Here is a 22144-nt window from a genome sequence, read left to right on the forward strand (position 1 = left end):
GGGAAATAATGGTCTTCCCCAAATATAATCTAGCGTGTAGGTTTGACATGAGAAACGTCACGCTCTAATCTCATTGACTGTGTTGGTCCAGCTCACTGGTTTCAACAGAATGTGTGGCGTAAAGTGGTTAACACTTTCTAGTTGATTACCATTAAACAGTTTTCCTGTATGGTCCATCTGCTGTACATAGCCTACAGCTCAATGGACTAGACTAGACAGTCAAATCAATGCTGTTCCTCACAGACCGCTCCACTTTCAGTTGAAATATATAAATGCCTCGAAAAACAAGCAGGCTACTGACTGAGAGGCTATTCTGCAGTTGAGGAATGAGTTTGCAAGTGTCACACATATCCACTCAAACAATAATGTGGTGGAGGAGAAATTGTCATCTACTTAACATTCCCAGCACGCTAGGAAAGTGACAATTCACCCGAAAACACAAAGCATAATGCACAGCCACATTGTTATTGGACATGACAGACGTCTTTGTTATTAAAACCTCTTAACTTTACTTCCAGTGCGACGGACAAGGAGTATAAACCCGTTTGATAGAATCATTCCGATCATTTTCATCGCGATCGTCACATAAAGATCCACATAACCCGTCAACTCCACCCGCATTAAGCGCCACTGATCACATATTGATTGCGCATTTAGCACCAATAATACGTCAATCAAAAGCACAATTACTGCACTCACAAAAACCACCCATTCAGCAGCACTTATCCCACCTAGAACAAGAGAACCGCAAGCAAGTTCAGGTAAGGAGGAAGGACACTTACTTCATTCAGAAACACCACGCTTCATTACATAGGCAATACAGAAACCCGAGTCCAGACTTTAGGGGAGAGAGAACCCCCCAAAAAACCAAAACAAAAAAACAGATGACAACAAAATCTAGAAAAAGGAAAAAAAGAAAGAAAAAAAGAACAGCGCTTTTCTATCCGACACTCTCCACACATCCCATTATGATGTTGATGTTACATTGTTCGGGAGCAGCAGCAGCAGCAGCAGCTGAGGTTTGGGGGAGCGCAGCGCTGCAGACCCCGTGGGAATAGGCGGGCTCTCCTTTGACGGTCCTCCTGCAAGTTTCCAATGAGGTTAGGGTCTTTTGACGAGGCGGGGTCATGTTACTTAATATACAATTATTCCTCTTTTTTAAGGAGAGAAGTTAGGGCCGCTGAAGTGCGCATTGAATACGAACTCTCCCCGCCCTATTGGGCTGTTTTGTTTTAGTCGCGTCTCCTGAAAAGCCCCCCGGCCTCAGCCACGCCCCCCGGCCTCAGCCACGCCCCTACTACTCGCCGCAGCTGGAGCGAACAGATGGGAATTGGCAATGGCCTGCCGGCATTAAAATCGGGGTTTGACATAGATACTGTTGAGGTCCAACAACACCGATTAAATCCGGAAACCGTAACAGTGTGGCGACTCCTCCTACGCATTGAAATTGCCGCCTTTGAGACGGCCCAAAAGAAAAGTAACAGAGAGCGTAATAGGAGGAGGCTCCTCTGACTCCCAGTTTATTGTGACAGCCTAATTCAATTGGAAGGAGTACAATTGGATAACCTAATAGACACAACCCAATAGAGGAAGACTAATCTCTTTGGAAACTGCAATAATATTGTCTAAATCAGTCATCTTGAAATCATTAACCTGGAAGTCCCGGGGTGTCGTCCTTATCTGGAACGGGCCTGGTTGCAGCCTCTCATCAGATTGTTGTGCCTGTCTGAATCACAACAAGACACAGAATGATCACAGCCCAGCTAGGGAGGGGAGGCAGGGAGGTAGTAAGGAGTGTGTGTGTGTGGGGGGGGGGGGAGAAGGGTATAGGGAGGGAAGGAGGGAGGGAGTGGAGGTTAGGCACACTCCCAGGCAGGCTTTAGCAAGGGAGGGAGGGAGGTAGTGGCGGAGGTAATAAGGAAGGAGGGAGGGAGGGAGGGAGGGGAGGCAGTGTGGATAGGGAGGGGAGGGTTACACTAACTGGCCCCCAGTCTGGCCTGGAGATGAACAGGCATGCTGGGACACCAGTGAGATCAGCTGGGACTGTTTGCCCAGCTCACTGAACACGGAGCAGTCCTCATCAAGGCGCTCATAAAATATTAATCCTTCACACAAAGACCCAAACACTACGGAGGGAGGAGGGGGGGGGGGAGGATGACCAGGAGGAGAAGAGGGACATGACAGGCAGGGAAACAGCCTGGGGTCTGACAGAGAGAGAGAGTGATGGAGAGAAGAGAGGTGGAGGGAAAGGGGGGTGGGGGGAGAGAAGAGGAGAGAGGGGAGAGAGAGTATAGAGTGTGAGGGGATAGAGAGAGAAGGGGGGAGAGAGAAGAGGCGGGACAGAAAGAGAGAAAGAGAATGACAGAGAGAGATATATAGGGAGAGAGAGAGAAAGAGATGGGCAGGCGCACATAGATTGAGAGAGAGGGGGGGAGGGAGGGAGGGGGGGAGAGTAATGAATGCGCAGGGGGAGGGGTGTGCAGGGCCAAGGGTGAAGGGTGACAAACAGTAATTGGGAGGAAATCACGGGGATGGTGGGAGGACACCATGGATGGGAGGAGGAGGAGGAGAGTGCTGCATCACTGACAAGAGGCAGAGAGGGACAGAGAGAGAGAGAGAGATAGGGAGAGAGAGACAGAGAGAGAGAGTAGAGAAAGAGAGAGTTGAGAGAGAGAGCGAGAGTAGAGAGAGAGTAGAGAAAGAGGGAGAGAGAGAGAGAGTAGAGAGAGAGAGACTAGAGAGACAGTAGAGAGAGAGAGTAGAGATTAAGGACATCCCTTGGCAAGTGAGAGGGGAGGAAAGGGCAGGGCAACAGAGAAAGACAGGAAGGCAGATCGCAGAAAGACAGATCAAAAGACATAAGAAACGGGGGGTGGGGGGGTGGAGGGGTTTAAGAGCTGGGTAAGGCATCCCATGTTGACTGCCGTGGTTGAAGACCAACAGATCACCAGGAAATGTATGCACAGACATGCGTTATGTAATTGGCGGGTAAAGGACACCCCCCAACCCCCCCTAACCTTAATGGGCCGTTCAGACAGCCAGGCCAGTCTCAGGGCCGTCCGTCCGTCCAGCAAGGGCCCTTGACGGAACAATGAGGGTTTGTCACGAGGATGCCATCAATGTGCTGATGCCTCTCAAAAGCTCCTAACACACACACACACACTAATTTTCCCACCCACAAACAATATCCCCACACAGGGACACAGGCAGACAGACAGACAGACAGACAGAGACACTAGCACACAGGCGCACACACGCGCGGCGCGCGCACACACACACACACACACACACACACACACACACACACACACACACACCTACCAACCTACAGAGACCTGAGATGACAATGAAATGCATATTGATTCCTTTGTTCAGGTTTGCTTATCCGACCGATCATCCTCAAGACACAAGCTGACAGGCGTGTTAAGAGATCCACGTCCAAAACCTACACAGCCATGAATACACTCTAGTGCTCTTCGCTGTCAAGGTCTATGTGTGTGTGTGTGTGTGTGTATGTGTGCGTGCATGTAGCTTACTCGTCAGAAACACAGATAGTGTACAGCCGGTTTCATCATCCCTCTCTGACACTGAAAAAGGGGAGCGGTGATGGGGAGATTCAGTGTGTGTGTGTGTGTGTGTGTGTGTGTGTGTGTGATGGAGAGATTCAGTGTGTGTGTGTGTGTGTGTGTGTGATGGAGAGATTCAGTGTGTGTGTGTGTGTGTGTGTGTGTGATGGAGAGGTTCAGGAGGGTCTCTTCTTCTCCAGTAACGAGGACAGGTTTTAATGATTCACTGGGAGTCTGTTGCTGGAGGAGGATCGCATGATTGGATTCCTTTGATCTCAATTTTCCTAGTTGCGTATATATACATATGTATTACTACTATTATATATATATAATATATTACTGTTTTATATATATATATATATATATATATATTACTACTATTATATATATATTACTGTTTTATATATATATATATATATATTACTGTTTTTATGACGTGGCTCTGCACTTTTTTGTGTTGTCCTGTTTTGTGTTGATTATTTGTTTACTTGTGTGTTTGGGGGCGGGGAGGGGAGGGGTTTCTCTGTTTTTACATGTGGGTCCTTTGTCTTTGTCTACCTGCTGCTGAGAAAGAGAGAGTCCCCCCCTTGGGGGTTAAGACAGCACCAGGCTCTCTGCTCTGCTCTGCTTCAAACCTCATCCCCCAACGGCGCTCAACTAAAAAGGTTCTTTGTCAGAAAAACGACAGATTTAATAACAAGATATTTCGGGTATTAACGTCACATACTGAAGTCCCCTCATAAATCATACAATAAACAGATCTTGCGTCACAGAAGTAGATTTTATATATATATATATATATATATACACCTCACTGTACTAGCCACCTAACTGTACATAACTCAACTGTATATAGCCCATAACGGCATACTTAACTGTAAAATAAACTTATGTTTACAATACTACCTCTGCATAGTTACCTATCACTACCATTCTTGTTCTGTTTATGTCATGTTCTTATATCACCATTTGCACTTTTGGTTGGATGCTAAACAGCATTTTGTTGTATAGTACTTGTACTCTGCAATGACAATAAAGTTGAATCTAATCTAATATATATTACTTTTAATATAGCAAAAAAATATTGAATAAAACAATATTTTCCCCCTTTCTCAAGCACTGTAACGGCTTCAAGCACTTTCATAGACAGTCTTACTTGCGATGATTTGTGTTGTGTATACAGTATAGTGACGTGCCGTACTTTAGGGCCAACGTACTCATTCGTAAGTCGCTCCGGGTAAGAGCATCTGCTGAATGACAAATGTTCAAATGTGATACAAAATGATCGATCGGTATTGTTATCGACCACGCTTGCTCTGCAACATTTACAACCCTTAGGATTCCTGGACGGCTGAGATGCTAATGAATGCATGAGGGTAAGCTAACAAAGCCCAGATGATCCCTGACGTCCTTCAAGAACAACCGCTCCGTAAACCGCGAGGCTTAGCTGGAGCCTGCTGGTGAAGGCTAGCACAGCCAGGCCAACGTGCACGCAGACAAGGAGATGTCCTTCACCAATCAAAGACCGCCATTGTTGTGTACCCCACTGTTTCCATTTTCCAGGCATGGTGTGTGTGTGTGTGTGTGTGTGAGCCTAAAGAGCTGCTCTCAGCGCTGGGCCTGTCTGTACCGCTAGTTCACACACACCACATTCTTCTGGCCTTGACACCAGTCCAGTCGATTCTCTCTCTCCGTCTCGCTCTCTCTGTCTCTCTCTCTCTCTCTATCTCCCTCTCTCCATCTCTCTCTCCGTCGGTTGGCTCTTCTTGACACAGTGCCGTCCAGTCATGGTCGAGGAGTTAAAATGCGTAGACAGCATGCTTATTAAAATATCAAAGGCTGACTTGATAAAGATGGTTCTGTGTCAGTCTGTGTGTGTGTGTGTGTGTGAGACTCAGTGTGTGTATGTGTGCGTATGTGTGTGTGTGTGTGTGTGTGTCAGTGTGCATATGTGTGTGTGTGTGTGTGTGTGTGTGTGCGTCAGTGTGCGTATGTGTGTGTGTGTGCGCGTATGTGTGTGTGTGTCTGTGTGTATGTGTGTGTGTGTGTGTGAGAGTTAGTGTGTGTGTGTCAGTGTGTGTGTGTGTGTGTGCGTGTCAACGGAAGCAGCGCGACCCCTCAGTGTTTTCGACGGCGTCCCATTGTGTCGTCAATGGTGCCAGTGTGTCTGGGAGCGACCCCTGACCCCGGGCCGCAGCAGCAGCTTCCTCTTTACACGGGGAGCCAAGTGTGCTGCCAGGACCAGAGAGGGTTCTGGGACGGAATACGAATGAGTAAAAACACACATTTCGAAGAGACGCTTTTTAGCTTTTTTGCGTTTTTTTCATTGTGGCGGAAGGGGCACTTTCCACAGCGTCCACGTCACAGAGGTCAAGGATGTAAAAAAAAAAATAATCCTGTCAGAACATTCCACACAAGGTGTTGTTCATCACACCATCCTCCGCCAAGCAGTGATCACCATGTGATCAGATGACTCTCACACCGTATCTCTGTGAACAATGGAGGACTCAGTTTAGGAAGAGTGAGTTCCCCACCAGGAAGTGTGAGTCAGTAGGAAATGATGCGTCTCAGTCACTCGCCTGTCATGAGGTTAAAACATCCCAACAGGAAAGGTTTCTTTTTTTTTCTTCTTTTTTTTTTCCTTCAGTCTCAGAGCAGTTTATTTAGGCCTGTTCATTGTTACGGTACTGTATAGTGGACTACTGTTTCATTCAGTACATAGAGAGAAACAAAACGTTATACCGTAACATTAACATTACCTTAACATAACGATAAGTGTTGTTTTGACCCAAATTCAAAAGGTGAAGAAAATGTGAATGCTTTGCCAGCTCTGTACGTTGTAATGTCCTTTTAGATGTGTTTTTTTTTCTTCTCTTTTCTCTCAGAACTCCCTGGGTAGACTAGACACTTAGACACGTGATGCTGTTTGGATCTTGGCACAAGTCCCTTCCTTTCTCAAGGCAGCTCAGTGGAATCAATGTGGAACAACTGGTTAGACCGTAGATGGAACGACACCAGGCCCTGAATGTGTGTGTGTGTGTGTGTGTGTATGTGTATGTACAAGATGGAATGACACCTGGCCTAGAGAGAGAGAGAGAGAGAGAGAGAGAGAGAGAGAGAGAGAGAGAGAGAGAGAGAGAGAGAGAGAGAGAGAAAGAGGTAAACTGGAAAACATCATCTCAGCAAAAACTTTGGAAACAGGAACCAAGACAAACCATCACGTGTGTAACAATATGACTGCCATCTTCACAACAATAAAGGGAATATCTGCTCTGAGTAAAACTGTTGCAAAAAAAAGTATTCCAAAGTGTATAGCCCACTGTGGTTTAGGATAACCTAAATATCAGTGCAATTTAAAACAGTTTCATCTAAAAGAGATTTGAACAAATAGACTGGATTATAATCCAGCCATCAAAGCCAACCAGCTGATGACACACTCACTGCCCTATACCCTAAATATTCCAGTGCCAGATATGTTCATTCATTAATCTATGCTTAATCTGCCACAGATTCAAACGCACGGGGACTACATTACGGACTGCTAATCTCTCTTCGCCATTACATCACCAGAGAGTCCACACCAGCAGGCGACATCCTCGCCTGACAGCAAACCGTCGACAGAGCTTTTAACTCTTAAGTGCTCCTTTACAGAGCTCTACGCGGAAGTATTAGGCTTGGCTGATGTTTTGTTAACATAGGCGTTTAGAAGAACGGTTTAACAAACGGTGGTGTACAACAAGCTAAATGACTGTGTGTGTGTGTGTGTGTGTGTGTGTGTGTGTGTGTGTGTGTGTGTGCGCGCGTGCGTGCGTGCGTGCGTATGTCCTCGTCCTAGGGGTGCAGGGAGAGAATAGTGAAACAGATGCTGCTTGCATTCAGACAGCTGCGTGGCAAAGGCACCAATTAAAGTGCCACCCCTGTCTTTGACACACATTATTACACCCTCTGTAATCTGCACTGCAAATCTCCATCCTACAGACCCACACTGGTAAGGGTGCTAAATATGGGGGAGGGAGGGGGAGGGAGGAAGGGGAGGAAGGAAAGGAATGGAAAGGGTGGTGGGGGAGGGGGGAGGGGAGGTGACACGGGGTGATGAGGGGAAGTAAAGTAGGTGGAAGTGTGAGAGGGAGAGAGGGAGAGAGAGAGAGAGAGAGAGGGGGAGTGAGAGAGAGAGGGAGGGAGGGAGGGAGAGAGAAAGAGAGAGAGGGGGGGAGAGTGAGAGGGAGGGACAGAGGGGGAGAGAGAGAGAGAAAGAGAGAGAGAAGGGGGGAGAGAGAGGGGGAGGGAGGGAGAGAGAGAGAGAGAGAGTAAAAATAAATCTTCACAGGAGTTGTCCACACACACATCCTTAGTTAACAACAATCACAATGATTAGGCCTGTCTAAGCCAGGCTGTACGGCCCAACCCAGGATGTGTGTGTGTGTGTGTGTGTGTGTGTGTGTGTGTGTCTGCGTGTGTGTGTGTCTGTGTATGTGTGTATGTAAGTCTGTCTTTGTGTGTGACTGTGTGTGCATGTATGTGTGTATGTCTGTCTTTGTGTGTGACTGTGTGTGCATGTGCATGTGCACGTGCGTGTGCGTGTGCGTGTGTGTGTGTGTGTGCATGTGTGTGTGTGTGTGTGTGTGTGTGTGTGTGTGTTCTTCCCCTAGTGATGGGCAGCACAGTAAACACCAGGCCTTATACACACACTCCCAGTCTCACACAGTGAAATCAACTCCCATAAACACCCTTCACAACGGCGGCTACCGCCACACCCACTTTAGTAGCCGAGCGGAGCAAATCAACCGGGAGACTTGTGCTCCCGTGAGAGAGAGAAAGGGGGGGAGGGTGGTGGTGGTGGGGGGAGGGGGGCAGAGGGCTGACATGGACAGAATGGGGGGGGTTGTCTGTCCTCTTGAGTCCCCTTATTCTCATCTCCAAAGAAGGGTTTAGTCAACATAGTCAGTCTGCAGAGTCTGTCAGCCTGTCAATAAAGCCCAGTTAAACTTGAGGGCACAACAAAAAAAAGAAAAAACTGGATAAATTGGCACTGGGACCGGGTGCTCCCTTGACCCCGTATAATGGGATAAAAAGCTACATTTCATTAGCGCTTTTTTTGTGTGGATACGCTAGGCTTTCAGAAACACTGGGTCAAGGGGAGGAATGGAGGGAAGGGGGGAGGGCACAGAGAAGAGAGAGAGAGTAAAGAGAGACACCTCCCTGGCAGTGGCAAGAGAAAGACAGGGACAACAGAGAGAGAGAGAGAGAGAGAGAGAGAGAGAGAGAGAGAGAGAGAGAGAGAGAGAGAGAGAGAGAGAGAGTAGAGAGTAAAAAGTAGAGAGTACATCTCTTGGCAAGTGAGAGGGGAGAGAAAAGAGAAGGGCAAACAGAGAAACACAGGAAGGCAGATCGTATGGGAGAGGAAGGATACGCTTTCACCGGCGCTGGGCTAGTCTTGCTCACAGACCCTGAGGGACAGTTCCAGAGAAAACCAAGGCCTCGCTACAATGATCCGTGTGTTTTCTCAGCGCTGTGTGTTTAGTCAAGAGCAAACACGGACCTGATAAAAACACTCGTCCGAAAGCAGAATCAGAGTTCTGAACTGCGCTCATCGTCTCGAAAAGAAAGAGGCTTGTGAGCATGGGCTATTAGGCCTATGCTGAAAGGCAGCCTAAAACGAACGAATGAAGAGATGAGCGTTTCTTGTCGACATCTCTCTCTGTGGTGACGTTGTTGTCACTGTTTGAAGCACCCCAGGTCCATTTGAAAGACCGCCTCAACAAATGAACGAAACTGATTTCTACCTAGTTTTTTTTTTACGTTCCAAGATGTTGATACTGTCTTGGGCTACCGATGTTTATGAACTCTGAAAAGCACTGTGTCATGACCCTCAACTAAAACGGGGTCATTACATTCGGCAACAAGCACGAGGCAGTGATTTCATCTAGTTTCATGTTTACATCTCTGATAATGATAGCTCTGGCTAATGCTAAGACTAGCACTGGTAGCGCTGTGTCATAACACAGTCATACTGGAAGCCCCTTTCGTTCTGGGAGACTGAACTTTGTTGAACTGTCAGAGACATTTGGGGCCCTTATCAGATGGTCCCAAGGCCTAGGACTTATGATGCAACAGTAAATAGACTGCTGGGAATGTTTGGGCATTTCCCAATAATAACCACAGTTCCCAACCAAAACTGCTTTTAGCCAACAACTTTGTTTAGCCAATGACTGTTTAGCCAAAATGTTAAATGGTAATGTCATTTCAGTTTAATAGTCTCTTTTAATAGACATGTTTTGGGAGAAACAATGCCTTTGTGTTGTGTTGACACCTTGATTCATTTCAGTAGAATAATGCTAGCAGTACAGCATCGCTGTGACTCTGTGACGTGATAGCATCTGAATTACAGAACGTGGCGTGAAGTGTGACCAAGGACTGTTTTCATAGTATGGAGAGAAAGAGTGAATGAGAGAGAGAGAGACTACATTGATCGATGCACGGTCACGGTGTATAATACACATGGGTAGCCTGAATTTTTAAAATCAATTTCACAGGACAGAAGGTGCAGCTTGAATATAGTTCCAAGATCAAAGAGAAGGGACATGACTCTGCTTCACCAATGAGAGAACCATAATTTCATTCAGTGGTTAAAGCATACAGTGGGGGAAATAAGTATTCAACACATCAAATCAAGTTTTTAATTCAAAATGTTTCCATTGCAGCTATTTACATGGAATTTAGACCAGACATTGGTGTTAACACAATACAACTACACTGATAAAGACATTGTAACGTTCCAATCCATAACACTGTTTTGCAATAAAAGGGGAATGACACAGGAAAGAAGTATTGAAGACACTAACTGTAATTTATTTAATACTTGGTGGAGAAGTCTTTGTTTCCAATGACAGCTTCAAGACACTTCCTGTACAAAAAACAAATCTCTCAGAGTGATCAAGTGGGATTTCGGCCCATTCTTTAACACAGACAGTCTTTAATAATTCAAGATTCCGGGGGGCCCGCTGGTGAATCTTGATCTTCAGTTCCTTCCCCAAATGTTCTATTCTATTTAAGTCTGGCGATTGACTAGGCCAAGTCCAACAACTTTATTTTCTTCCTCTTAAACCAATTGAGTCTCCTTTGCAGTATGTTTTGGATCGTTGTCCTGCTGGAAGATCCACCCACGTCTCATCCTCATCATCCAGGTGGATGGCAACAGATTCTTCTCAAGAATTTCCCGGTAAATGGCTCCATTCATCTTCCCTTCGATAATTTGGATTCCACCAGTACCATGTCAACAGAAACAGCCCCATACCATGATGCCACACCACTGTCGGTATTTTTAGGATTATATGCAGAGGCGCGTCTTATTGTTATCGAAAAGTAGATTTTTCTCTCATCTGAATCGACTACATTCTCCCAGTAATCTTCAGGCTTCTCCAAATGTTCTGTAGCAAACTTCAAACAAGCTTCAACATCCCAGTGCATTGGCTATTGTTTAGTACTGTACCCGCTGCTTCCAGATCTTTCTGGAGCTCTGCTCAAGTGGTCCTTGGCTCTTAAGCTACTCTTCTGGCTAACTTTCTGACTGCCCGGTCAGAAACCTTGCAAGGAGCTCCCGTGCGTGGCCGGTTGATGGTCGAGTGATGCTCCTTCCACTTGCGGATTATGGCCACAATGGTGCTTATAGGAAAATGTAGGAGTTGAGAAATCCGTCGGTAACCAGGACCATTACTATGCTGCTCAACAATCTTGTTGCGAAGTTCTTGGGAGAGCTCTTTGCCTTTAGCCATCATGAGATGTTTCTTGCAGGAAAGCTTGGTGACAAATTATTTGTTTACTGCATTCAGAGGCAGGAAACCCCAAGAGTGGAAGTACTCACGCACCAACATGCACTAACTCCGCTGATTCTAGTTAGCACAGGTAGGAGAACTCATCAGCGGCATTATAAGCTGGTTTAATGCTTTTTCTTACTGTTCAACCCTTTTCTGTCATTCCACTTTATTGCACATAGCTTTTTTATGGATCGGAATGTTACAATGTCTTTAGCTGCGTAGTTTTATTGAGTTAACACCAATGTCTGGTCTAAATGTCATGTGAATAGCTGCAATTGAAATATGTTGAATTAAAATATGGTATTCTACATTCCCATCAACAAAGCCTCAGAACTGAACCCCCAGTCATAGCCACCTAGCCAACAGTGCTATCGCTAAAAGGAACATTTCCCATGTATTTGGCAACGGCAGAGGAACAGTGCATTGCGTTGGAGGTTGGAGCCCATCAGGGAGCTAAGTATCCCGTTTTCCCCTAAATGAGTTTAAGATTATGTCAATGTAATCCTGTGGTCCAACTAGTAACCAGCAGTAACCGTGATCCACAGATGGGGAAGGGATTCTCATATGGAGTGAGAAGTAATATAGGGCTGGGCAAACGATCAAAATTTCTTTTTCGATAATCGCAAGAATTAACGATCAATTATCGAGTAATTGATAATTTTTTTCATTAAAACAACGCCTAGGGCAGAAATAACAAGCATGTTTTCCTTGGGGAAAAAACGTTATTCTTGTATTCCTCAAGAACGTCGCGATGGAATAGGATATGCTGGCTCGACTATTTGCATGAGCGCACGAAATCCTCTACATTCGACAAAACTGAGCGGCAGAATATCTGTTTCGATTAATTTGCAGATGGCCATCGTTACTTTCTCTTCTCGTTGTGCATCACACCTCCCGCGTATTAGATGAGACGTGATGGAGGGCTGAGAAGGTAGCGAAGGAGCAATCAGGGTCGGATGTACTGTTTGCAGGTGGTATTTCATCGGGGTCGTCGTCGTGTTTTTATGTCACTGCGCAGTGATGAGCGGCGTCGCCTTTTATATCAAAATGCTCCCACACCAAGCTTCGTTTCGCTCGCTTCGCCATGTCCGAGCTTGCTCTGCTGGCTAACGTACGGGAACTTGTTGCATCATGCCGTACTGCGTTGCTAAATTCAATGCGAAGGCAAATGCAAAGTTCATTTCTCACACATAACGTGGACAAACTAATTTCCACTCAATTTATTAATGATTATCGAGCAAAATATTTTGTGATCGACCAAGATCCTTATCAATCAATTATCGATCGTCGATAATTGATGCCCACCCCTAATATATATCATTATTATTATTTATTTTAATTATTATTATTACATTGTAACACTAGTAGCTAAAATATGACAGGCGGATGAAAATCCAACTTAAAAGTCAAGCACACAAATTTACATTTCTTTCTGACAGTTATTTGATTAAGAAATTGAGTTGTCCGTTTGAAGAGTAAATGAATTGCGCCTCATACAGGGATTGTCCAATTGTTTGGAAAGGCAGATGAGCCCCCTTGTTGAAACCCCATGAGACTATCATGTGCATGAAATATAAAGGAAAAAAAATGCCTATGCATTTTTAATGATACCTTGAGCGCATCTAAGAAGTTCCCCCATTTCGAGGGTACTGTATGTGTGTGTGCATGTGTGTATGTGTGTGTGCGTGAGTGAGTGAGTGTGTGCCTTTGTGAGACTGTCAAGTGATGGGGAGGGGAACGCAGCAGTTGGCACGATCAAGGGCTCTTCACACACCCAGCCACCACACTTGACAGGATCTGTGTCTGAGCTACGCAGCCCCATAAGCTGTCTGTGCACTGCAAGGATCCTCGGGCTGCTCTAATCTCCTGGGATCAGCCTTGGGGGAGGCTGCAGGCAACTCCCCCCCCCCCCCTGCCTATCTGACTCACCACCAAGCCTGCTGCCCCCCCAGCATCCCCCTGTCATCAGCACCAACACTCCTTCTGGTGGGGTGGGGTGGGGTGGTGGTGGTGGTCGGTGGGGGAGGTGGTGAGGAGGTCGTAAGCTACTACTCCACTACCCCAAGGCAAGTCTCATACCATCCCCTTACCAGACAGCATACTGTTGTGGTGTTGGGTGGTGATGGAAAGTGTGATAATAATCCACTACAAGGACCCCCTCCCAACCAGGCCCGGTGGGGGGTGAGGTGGTAGGCTACTCCAGTACCTCCGGCATCTACTACTACATGCTGTGGGTCTAGGCTAGTTACCTAGCTAGATACCAGACAGTAAACTAACCCACTAAACTACCTCAGGTCCATACCAGATAGTAAACTAACCCACTAAACTACCTCAGGTCCATACCAGATAGTAAACTAACCCACTAAACTACGTCACGCCCATACCAGACAGCAGGTAGCCCATAGCAGTGGTGGTGGGTACGTTGGTAGGGAGCAGGCTAGTAGGCTAGGTACCCCAACACCCCAGGCCACTACTACCACATGCTCTGTGGTGGTTGGCGGGTGGTTGTGGGTGAGTAGGGAGGGGGGGTGAAGCTAGCTAGCTACCCCAGGCAGGGCCTCCTCTCCCACACCTTACTAGAGAGAGAGAAACAGCATGGAGCGCTGTCGGAGCGGGGCTGCTAACTGGGCCACTGGGGAATACCTCCCCAAGCCCCCTTCCTTTGATCACCAGATACTATCGCTTCATTTGAATCCAAATCAAACGAATGTTTGAAAATCAAAACCAACTGGGGCTTGACGGTACATGGGGGTTATCAATGTGCTGCAGCACACACTTCTCCGGTCAGATGTTCTAAAAGGCAGTTTCAAGCGAGCGCTAGAAAAGACACACTCACAAACTAATTACCCGGCAAGTGTGCTGTTGCAGCCATGAAATCACTGGGTTTTTTGTGCTCATAACAAGGTGTTGATTCTCTGGCACGGCGGTAACTCACATCCAAAGTGGACCTAGACTGTAATAATTCAGTCAAACAGATGGTTGGACAGATTGTGTTGCGGGAACCAGGCAATGTGTTTAATCAGCTAAAAAGAGGTTAGAGTGACTTGTTACTTTCAAAGAAACGATTCAAAATGCTAAATGCAGGTCTGTCCATGGGGAAGCGCATAGAAGAACTTCATAGACTGACAACAAAACAGAACACAATGAGATAGAACTGGGAGGCCAATATTATAATCTGGTTGTAGAGCAGTTGTATGGACGCACGCACACACACACACACACAAAATCCCTCCCCCCTAGGACTACTCCCCTGCTCTCTCATGTGCTACTCTATGCTCTGCGGTCCCCTCCCCCAACAGGCTCCTTCACTCCTAACACACAGGCGTGGACGGACACACACACACACACACACACACACACACACACACACACACGCGCACACACACATTCAACTGGACGGACCAGTCCACTCTAAGCTGCATGGTGGGGATTTGCATTCCCTATGAGGGAAGCGGGTGTTTTGCATAGGGAATGCAGATTTGAATAAGGTGTTTCCTGAATATTAGGCAACATATTAGACCATCCCTTTCCAGAAAAACAGAAAAACAGACACTCAGGCACAAAGCTATCAGGGTATGTGAAAATACCCAAATAATCCACTGTAACATTGATCATAAGGACCATAATTCAATTTACTGGTAAATCAGTCATTTGTCATCAATCACTAAACATTGTTTCATGTTCCCTGGGGTGGTCCGAGTAATAAGGGTATTGTGTGTGTTGGTGTGTGTGTCTGTGTGGGGGTAGGGGTCTCATCCAAACAGTCCAAATCCCTCAATCCCTCAGAAATCCAGATTGAGTGGAAAGGGTCAGTCAGCGTCAACTTTGTAAGCAGCCTACAAATCAAAAGACGGGAATATTTCTGATGAAAGTCAAAATGGTGTGTGAGAGTGGTGGCCTGTCCATGGCTTTCTATAGATAGACCATAATCCTGATCTGCATAGCCCAAATGTGGGCTAGGATGATAGTAGTGTTACTAAATTGGCTCTCGTTGTGTTTTTGACATTGTCATTATACATTAGGGCTAAATGAGCGATGATTAAACAACTTGAGTCTGTTTCCTATAGAACCCAAAGGCGTATATTAAACACTAAGACCCTGATGCTTGGTGCATGTTAATAAACAATATGAGGTGTCAGCTTTACTCTAGGCCTATTAGAAACACCCACCGTATGTTACTGAATATCAACATTATGAATGAACATAATGCGATTTAGCCAGGTCTTCCAAAAGTGCCTAATATGCAGAGTACATTTCATGTTATTACATTTACAGCGTAGCTATGCCAAGATGACGATAGAGTGGAGGGGGGCGGTAAGGAAGTAGATTAGAGATTATTAACAAGAAACACAGTAATCAGGATTGAGGAAATCCCCTAATCCGGAAGGCAGAAGGGAGAGGGGGAACAGATTAATGGTGGGGAGGGGAAAACAGAATGACAACATCAACCTGTGCAGACTTACACTAAACACTAAATAAGGCAATGACTCATAGGAAAGTATGGGGATGCAAAACACCAGATTAAATAAAGGCTCAATGGGGCTAAATCCACTGCGACATTACATCATTGCTTCCCTGAACACTACTGATATTAATAGCCCATGTCTTTATCGAATGTAACGTTGCATAGAGAGTGTTCTGCTTAAAAGTAAGGGAAACTGAACAGGAGACAGACAGAGTCCCAGAGACTGCCAAGTGTACAGTTACATCACACCCACAGATCCACACACACTGGAGACAGGTGGATAGTCCACAAACACCCATTCCCAAAATGATCTGCCGGCCAGTTGAGTTCTGTACCATTCGAAGTTGTTTGCGGAAAAACAAAACAGCTGTTAGTGTTGTGATGCTGACGTTGTAACAGCCTGTGCTACTGTGGACGGGGGAGAGTCTCTGCTTGTAAAAACACCTCGAGCCACCGCGCGTGGAAGAATGTCAAGTATTTAGTATGCGGCAAGTGCCGATTTTCAGAACTTCCACAAAATACGCCCAAACGCAACGCGTTAACATGTAAAAATACGCTTACTTACGACAGTTGTATGTACTTTACCACAAAACATCAGCATGAGTCAATAATACACTTAGCTAGGCATTAAGCAGGATTTATAATAGAAGAGAACAGTTCAAGCCTGTATGACAAGTTGAAAACCGACCTACCTTACTGGGGATTAGCGGTGCGCTTGGTTTATCCACTGCGTGCAAATACAAAATGCATAAAATATGAACATATAATTGTTGACATTGAATAAAGATGACTGACAGGGTCGACCCCCGCCCCCAAAACAGCGCAGTTCGGCTTGTAGCTGAAGTCCGATAAGTTTCCTCGGGTGGGTTGTTGTGGGCTAAGACCCACAATGCAACACGTGGGATAGGCGTATAAAAAGGATGCCTCACCTTCAAAGTCTCTGTACTTTACAGTAAACACATCTGGGTTATATTAAACATGAATATGAGGCCACACTAATGTGATATAGACAGATACTACCTGATTTGTTCCACTCTATAGCATTGAACGGTCTGAGAGAATAAAAAGGACAAGTTGTTCACTTGATTCGATCTCTCAATTTTATTGAAAAATCTGAAATAACTGATCAATGACATTGAAATTCAAGGCAATTGTGTCCACAAAGTAGTCATCATTGATAACATCTGAATGCACAAACATTACAAAGGTTGTTCAAGAGGAAAGTGGTTGATTCTCTGATTGCAAAAGATAGAAAATTTGTCTTAATATAATATGCATCAATAAAATCAAAAAAATACAAGTGAGGAAAGGGTTTTCTTGTTTTGGGGAAACTTCAGGAGTGTCTCAAACAAACACGATTGCTATATATGTTTTGACATTCTTAAATCAGTATACGGTTTCAGCTAACACTACATTCTACCAGAATGACATTATATATATAAATATATATAATATAGAAAAGTGACACTAAGTTAAATTTAGAATTATAAATGGATAAATCAGTCTATTTAAAATCTAAAAAGGAAAAGAGGGTCACTTTGTATACATCTTGAGCATAATAAAATAAAGATTGTATATTACATGTATAATAAAACATATTTTAAAAGTATCTTATATTCAGAATATAAATTGACTGACACAATCTATGCAAATTAGGGCTGTACAGATTACAGAACACATTTTTTCATTCATTCAGATTTCTACCAGGCCAAGGACAAGAACATAAAGCTAGAGTGAGTGACAGACAATGTTAGAATGGAATGACAATTCACACCTTTAATTTGAAGGCCATCATTTTATTGTTAACTTAAAGAACGTAAAGAACCATATTACTCATTGTTAGGCACCATCTGGGTTATTTTGTCTAGAAATGTTTCGAAAATCTATGACTACCCAAATTGCAAGGCCGAAAAAAAAGCCCCCAAAACATCTGATTTCCACATCAGATTAATCAGTAATTAACTAATATGAAGAGAAAAATCAACAAGGGAATCAACAAGTGGTTCATAATCGACTAAATCAGACTAACAGCTCATAAAACTATATATATGTGAAATCCTTCAGTATAGTAAGTGGTTGCTGACACGATCTCCCAAAAGACCAAAACAGTGTGTGTTGTGTGCGAGAGTCTCAGAGAAATTCCATTGAGACTGTAGACAGAGAGAACTGGAGGCTTTCATGGTTGCTTTCATCATCATCACCACCTGGCAAGAGATGGCACCTCTTTCTTCCTTCTCCTTGTGCTCTTCACAGCCCCCCGGTACCAACCCTCCTGCTTCAGACAGCACGCTCTAACTCCCCTTCCTCTTTTTCTCCAAACCCGTCTGTCACGACCCAGACCGCTGGGGGGCAAGTTAACTCCTACTCATTTCTTTACACATTAGGCACACCTAGCTGGGTGGCTTTTTCTACTATCAATCTTGAATTACCCACCAGCACCATATCAATTATAATTGTACACGTACGCACGCACGCACAGACAAGACAGACAGACAGACAGACACAGCCCTATTCGCTTTTGGCAACTTCCATGATCCGTTTTTTCCATATATAGTTTATCAAATGACTCTACATGTCCTCTCTTCCATGATCATTCCCCTCTTCCAGCTCCAGCTCCTACTCTTCCTCTTCCTCCTCCTCCTCCTCCTCCTACCCTTCCTCCTCCTCCTCCTCCTCCTCCTCCTCCTCCTTCTCCTCCTTCTCTCCAGACACTGTTAGGGTGTTGTCCTCCCCGAGCAGGTGGCAGAGCTCTACCAGCCGCTGTTGCATCTTGGGTATCCCGGAGAGCTGTGTCTCCAGACGGACCTTCTCGTCCTGGAGGGAGAGGCGCGTCGAGGCGTCCAGCTTCTCCAAGCGCCAGCCGCCCTCGCCGTCAAACTGCAGCAGGTGGGAGTGGTACTTCCTGTGGTAGAAAGGAACAAGTGGATTGTTCTGTTGAGATGGGACCACTTTGACATCATACACAGCCTAAGAACCAAGCTCCAAGTTTCCTTCCACAAAAGAAAAGGACCTCCTGAGTGGAACGTTACTGCAGCAGTGCCCCCTGGTGGCTACTGCATGCAACAGCCACTCTCTCTCTACTCTCTCATATCCCGATAGACCTGAATATCATTAGCCTCATAGCATAATTGCCTAAGTCATGCTTCACTTGTGGTCAGCCGAGCCGTCTTTGTATGTAGTGTCAAACATGCCTATGTCTAAGAGATGACTTGGGCAGATAGTGATTTTGGAATGTAACAAGCATTCTGATAGGCTGATGGCATAGGCAATAATGCACAGTGAATCAGCAGTGTTAGGAGAGTAGAGTTAGGCAGATCTCAATTTGGCCAAAATATGCAATTATGCTATGAGGCTAACGACATGTGACAGCAGCTGGTGAACCCAGGAACAAGTTGGCAGCCAATCAAATGTTCTGACTTTTATTCTGAAAAATGTAAATACACTCTAGTCAACTAACAGCTTGTTCTGTGAGCCTGCTAACAATGTAAAGTAGTGTTATAGTTAACTAGGTAGTAGTGGGGATTAGTCAACCAATCCATTGCATTGCAGTATTTTGGCCTGACTAGCGAGTGTCACTGATTTTCAACAACGTTGAAATGTATTTATATTTTTCAGAATAAAAGTCCAAACAATTTGATTGGTTGCTGACTTCCCGGTTTCACCAGCTGCCGTCACATATGTTAAACCTATCAAATACATTTACACTTACTGCACTGTATTCAGAGTAAATGTATCCTCTCCCGACTATTTCAGGTGTTTACTTCACACAAAACAATATTTGGAACACAGGAATACATCTCAAACATGTATTCCACCCTTGCCGAGGCCCTTGGCTACTTACAGACTGCCTTTAACCTTGTGGAACGTCAACTTATAGACTTGAAACTTGTTTTACATGTTTCCAAAACCAAATTTATGTTTTTTTCAAATGGCAGGAAGATACCTGAGACCCCTCCCAGTGTGTTCTCCTAACAAGGAAACGCGATCGATTTAGTATCTTGTTATAAGTACCTGGGTATTTTGATTGATGACCGGCTTTCTTTTAGATCTCATAGAGAACCTGATAAAAAAATTAAAACTGAAACTGGGGTTCTTTTATCGCCACATGCTTTACATTTGCTGCCAGGAAAAAGTTAGTTGCAGCCACCTTTCTTCCTGTATTGGATTATGGTGACCTTCTTTATATGCATGCCCCTGCAAAATGTTTGCAATCTCTTGACTCTGTGTACCACAGTGCCCTGAGGTTCGTCACATGTTGCAAAGCCCTCACTCACCACTGAGTGACTCACCACTTTATATGGCAGAGTTGAGTGGCCCTCATTGGCTGCACGTCGTCTCTCACACTGGCACACCTTTATATATAAAGCCATTTTAGGCCTATTTCCCCAATAATTAAGTGGTTATATTTCAAGAACCCAGAGTACTTACTCCTTACGTTCCAATGACTTATCTCCTAAATGTCCCCAAAGTTCGCACTGAATTCGGCAAGCACTCCTTCATGCACTTTGCGCCCGCTGCCTGGAATTCATTACAGAGCACTCTAAACTTGAAAGAACTCATTTATCTTGGAACATTTAAAAACCTTGTGAGTAACTTGGAATCAGCCTCATATCGTTCTTGCCCCTGTTTTGTATGAAAGTCCCATTATTTTATTCTATTTATTCATATCGTTCTTGCTCCTGTTTTATATTTTATATGAAAGTCCCATTGTTTTATCCTATTGCTCTGATCAAATTGTATTTAGTCTATTTTTTGTTGTTGATCTGGTGTTGTTTTATTGTGTAATTGTGCTGTTTGTTTTGGCTGTTGAAACTTGATGTTTGAGCTGCTGTCTTGGCCAGGCTTCCCTTGAAAAAGAGATCATTGTATCTGAATGGGGCCGACCCTGGTTAAATAAAGGCTAAATAAAAATTTAAAAACATGGCTGTACCTATACAGCAAATAACATCTGTTTCTATATGTATACAAGCATAATAACATCTGTTTCTATATGTAAACAAGCATAATAACATCTGTTTCTATATGTATACAAGCATAATAACATCTGTTTCTATATGTATACAAGCATAATAACATCTGTTTCTATACGTGAACAAGCATACTGTAATAACATCTGTTTCTATATGTATACAAATAACACCTGTTTCTATATGTATACAAGCATAAGCAGGCTGACCAGAGTGAGGGTCTATGGGTGATGGAGAGAAGCGCAATCCCAGAATCCTTTGCAGCCTCAAAGATTTTCCCCTCCACGTCGATGCTGACAGCGCTGGTGCACTCATCCAGCAGAGCGTACATCGGCCTGCGGGCAGAACCAGGACATCACATCACTACAAAAACAGCATTTTCGTTTCTAATATATATATTATTTTTTTTAACCTTCGTGAAATATCAACTTGTTTAATTTACAGGAGCTGCTTTTCTGGATCTGAAGACGTTCAATGTTATGTTTTCATTCTTTTTGTCCGAAACCCTGTCTGCTCTGGCCCCGGGCGGGGTCGACCTTACTTGTGGTAGAACATTCTGGCCATGCCCATGCGCTGCTTCTCCCCGCCTGACAACACATCTTTCCAGTCGCTCTCTGAATCCCAACCTGGGAATACATAATAATAATAATAACTTTAATTTATATAGCGCCAAGGACGCGTTACAGGGGAATGATCGGACAGACAAAACAGAAAACAAACAAAGCAAAACTGAAACAATGACTAGGGGCCAAAGGCCTTGGAGAACAGATGAGTTTTGAGGGCTAGTTTGAAGGAGTCCAGGGTGGGGGCGTTGCGGATCACTGTGGGGAGGGAGTTCCAGAGGGTAGGTACATGACACAGGAATACACATAACATGGGAATACACCACACAGGAATACATGACACAGGAATACACCACACAGGAATACACCACACAGGAATACACCACACAGGAATACACCACACAGGAATACACCACACAGGAATACATGACACAGGAATACATGACACAGGAATACACCACACAGGAATACACCACACAGGAATACATGACACAGGAATACATGACACAGGAATACATGACACAGGAATACACCACACAGGAATACATGACACAGGAATACACCACACAGGAATACATGACACAGGAATACATGACACAGGAATACACCACACAGGAATACATGACACAGGAATACACCACACAGGAATACACCACACAGGAATACACCACACAGGAATACATGACACAGGAATACACCACACAGGAATACACCACACGTTGCATCACTGTAGACCTCCCCAAACAAACCCAACTCGGAGACCCATCAG

The 22144-nt window shown here is 44.8% G+C and overlaps 2 protein-coding genes across 2 annotated transcripts in view; both read right to left on the bottom strand.

Annotated features, from left to right (window-relative positions):
- Positions 1-16631, bottom strand: part of plxnb3 (plexin B3) — a 79874-nt gene extending 63243 nt beyond the window's left edge. Inside the window, 1 exon segment of the mRNA XM_080534999.1 lies at positions 16538-16631. The gene's annotated coding sequence lies outside the window, so the exon portion shown is untranslated.
- A 4718-nt stretch (positions 16632-21349) lies between these two features.
- Positions 21350-22144, bottom strand: part of abcd1 (ATP-binding cassette, sub-family D (ALD), member 1) — a gene marked incomplete at its 3' end in the record, with an annotated part of 39672 nt that continues 38877 nt past the window's right edge. The window contains exon 8 of the mRNA XM_080534013.1: positions 21350-21438. Coding sequence (XP_080390139.1) covers positions 21350-21438 — 89 coding nt within the window. The remainder of the gene's footprint in view (positions 21439-22144) is intronic.

Source organism: Nansenia antarctica (assembly GCF_963989245.1).
Source record: "Nansenia antarctica genome assembly, chromosome: 6".
In the NCBI taxonomy this organism is placed as follows: Eukaryota; Metazoa; Chordata; class Actinopteri; order Argentiniformes; family Microstomatidae; genus Nansenia; species Nansenia antarctica.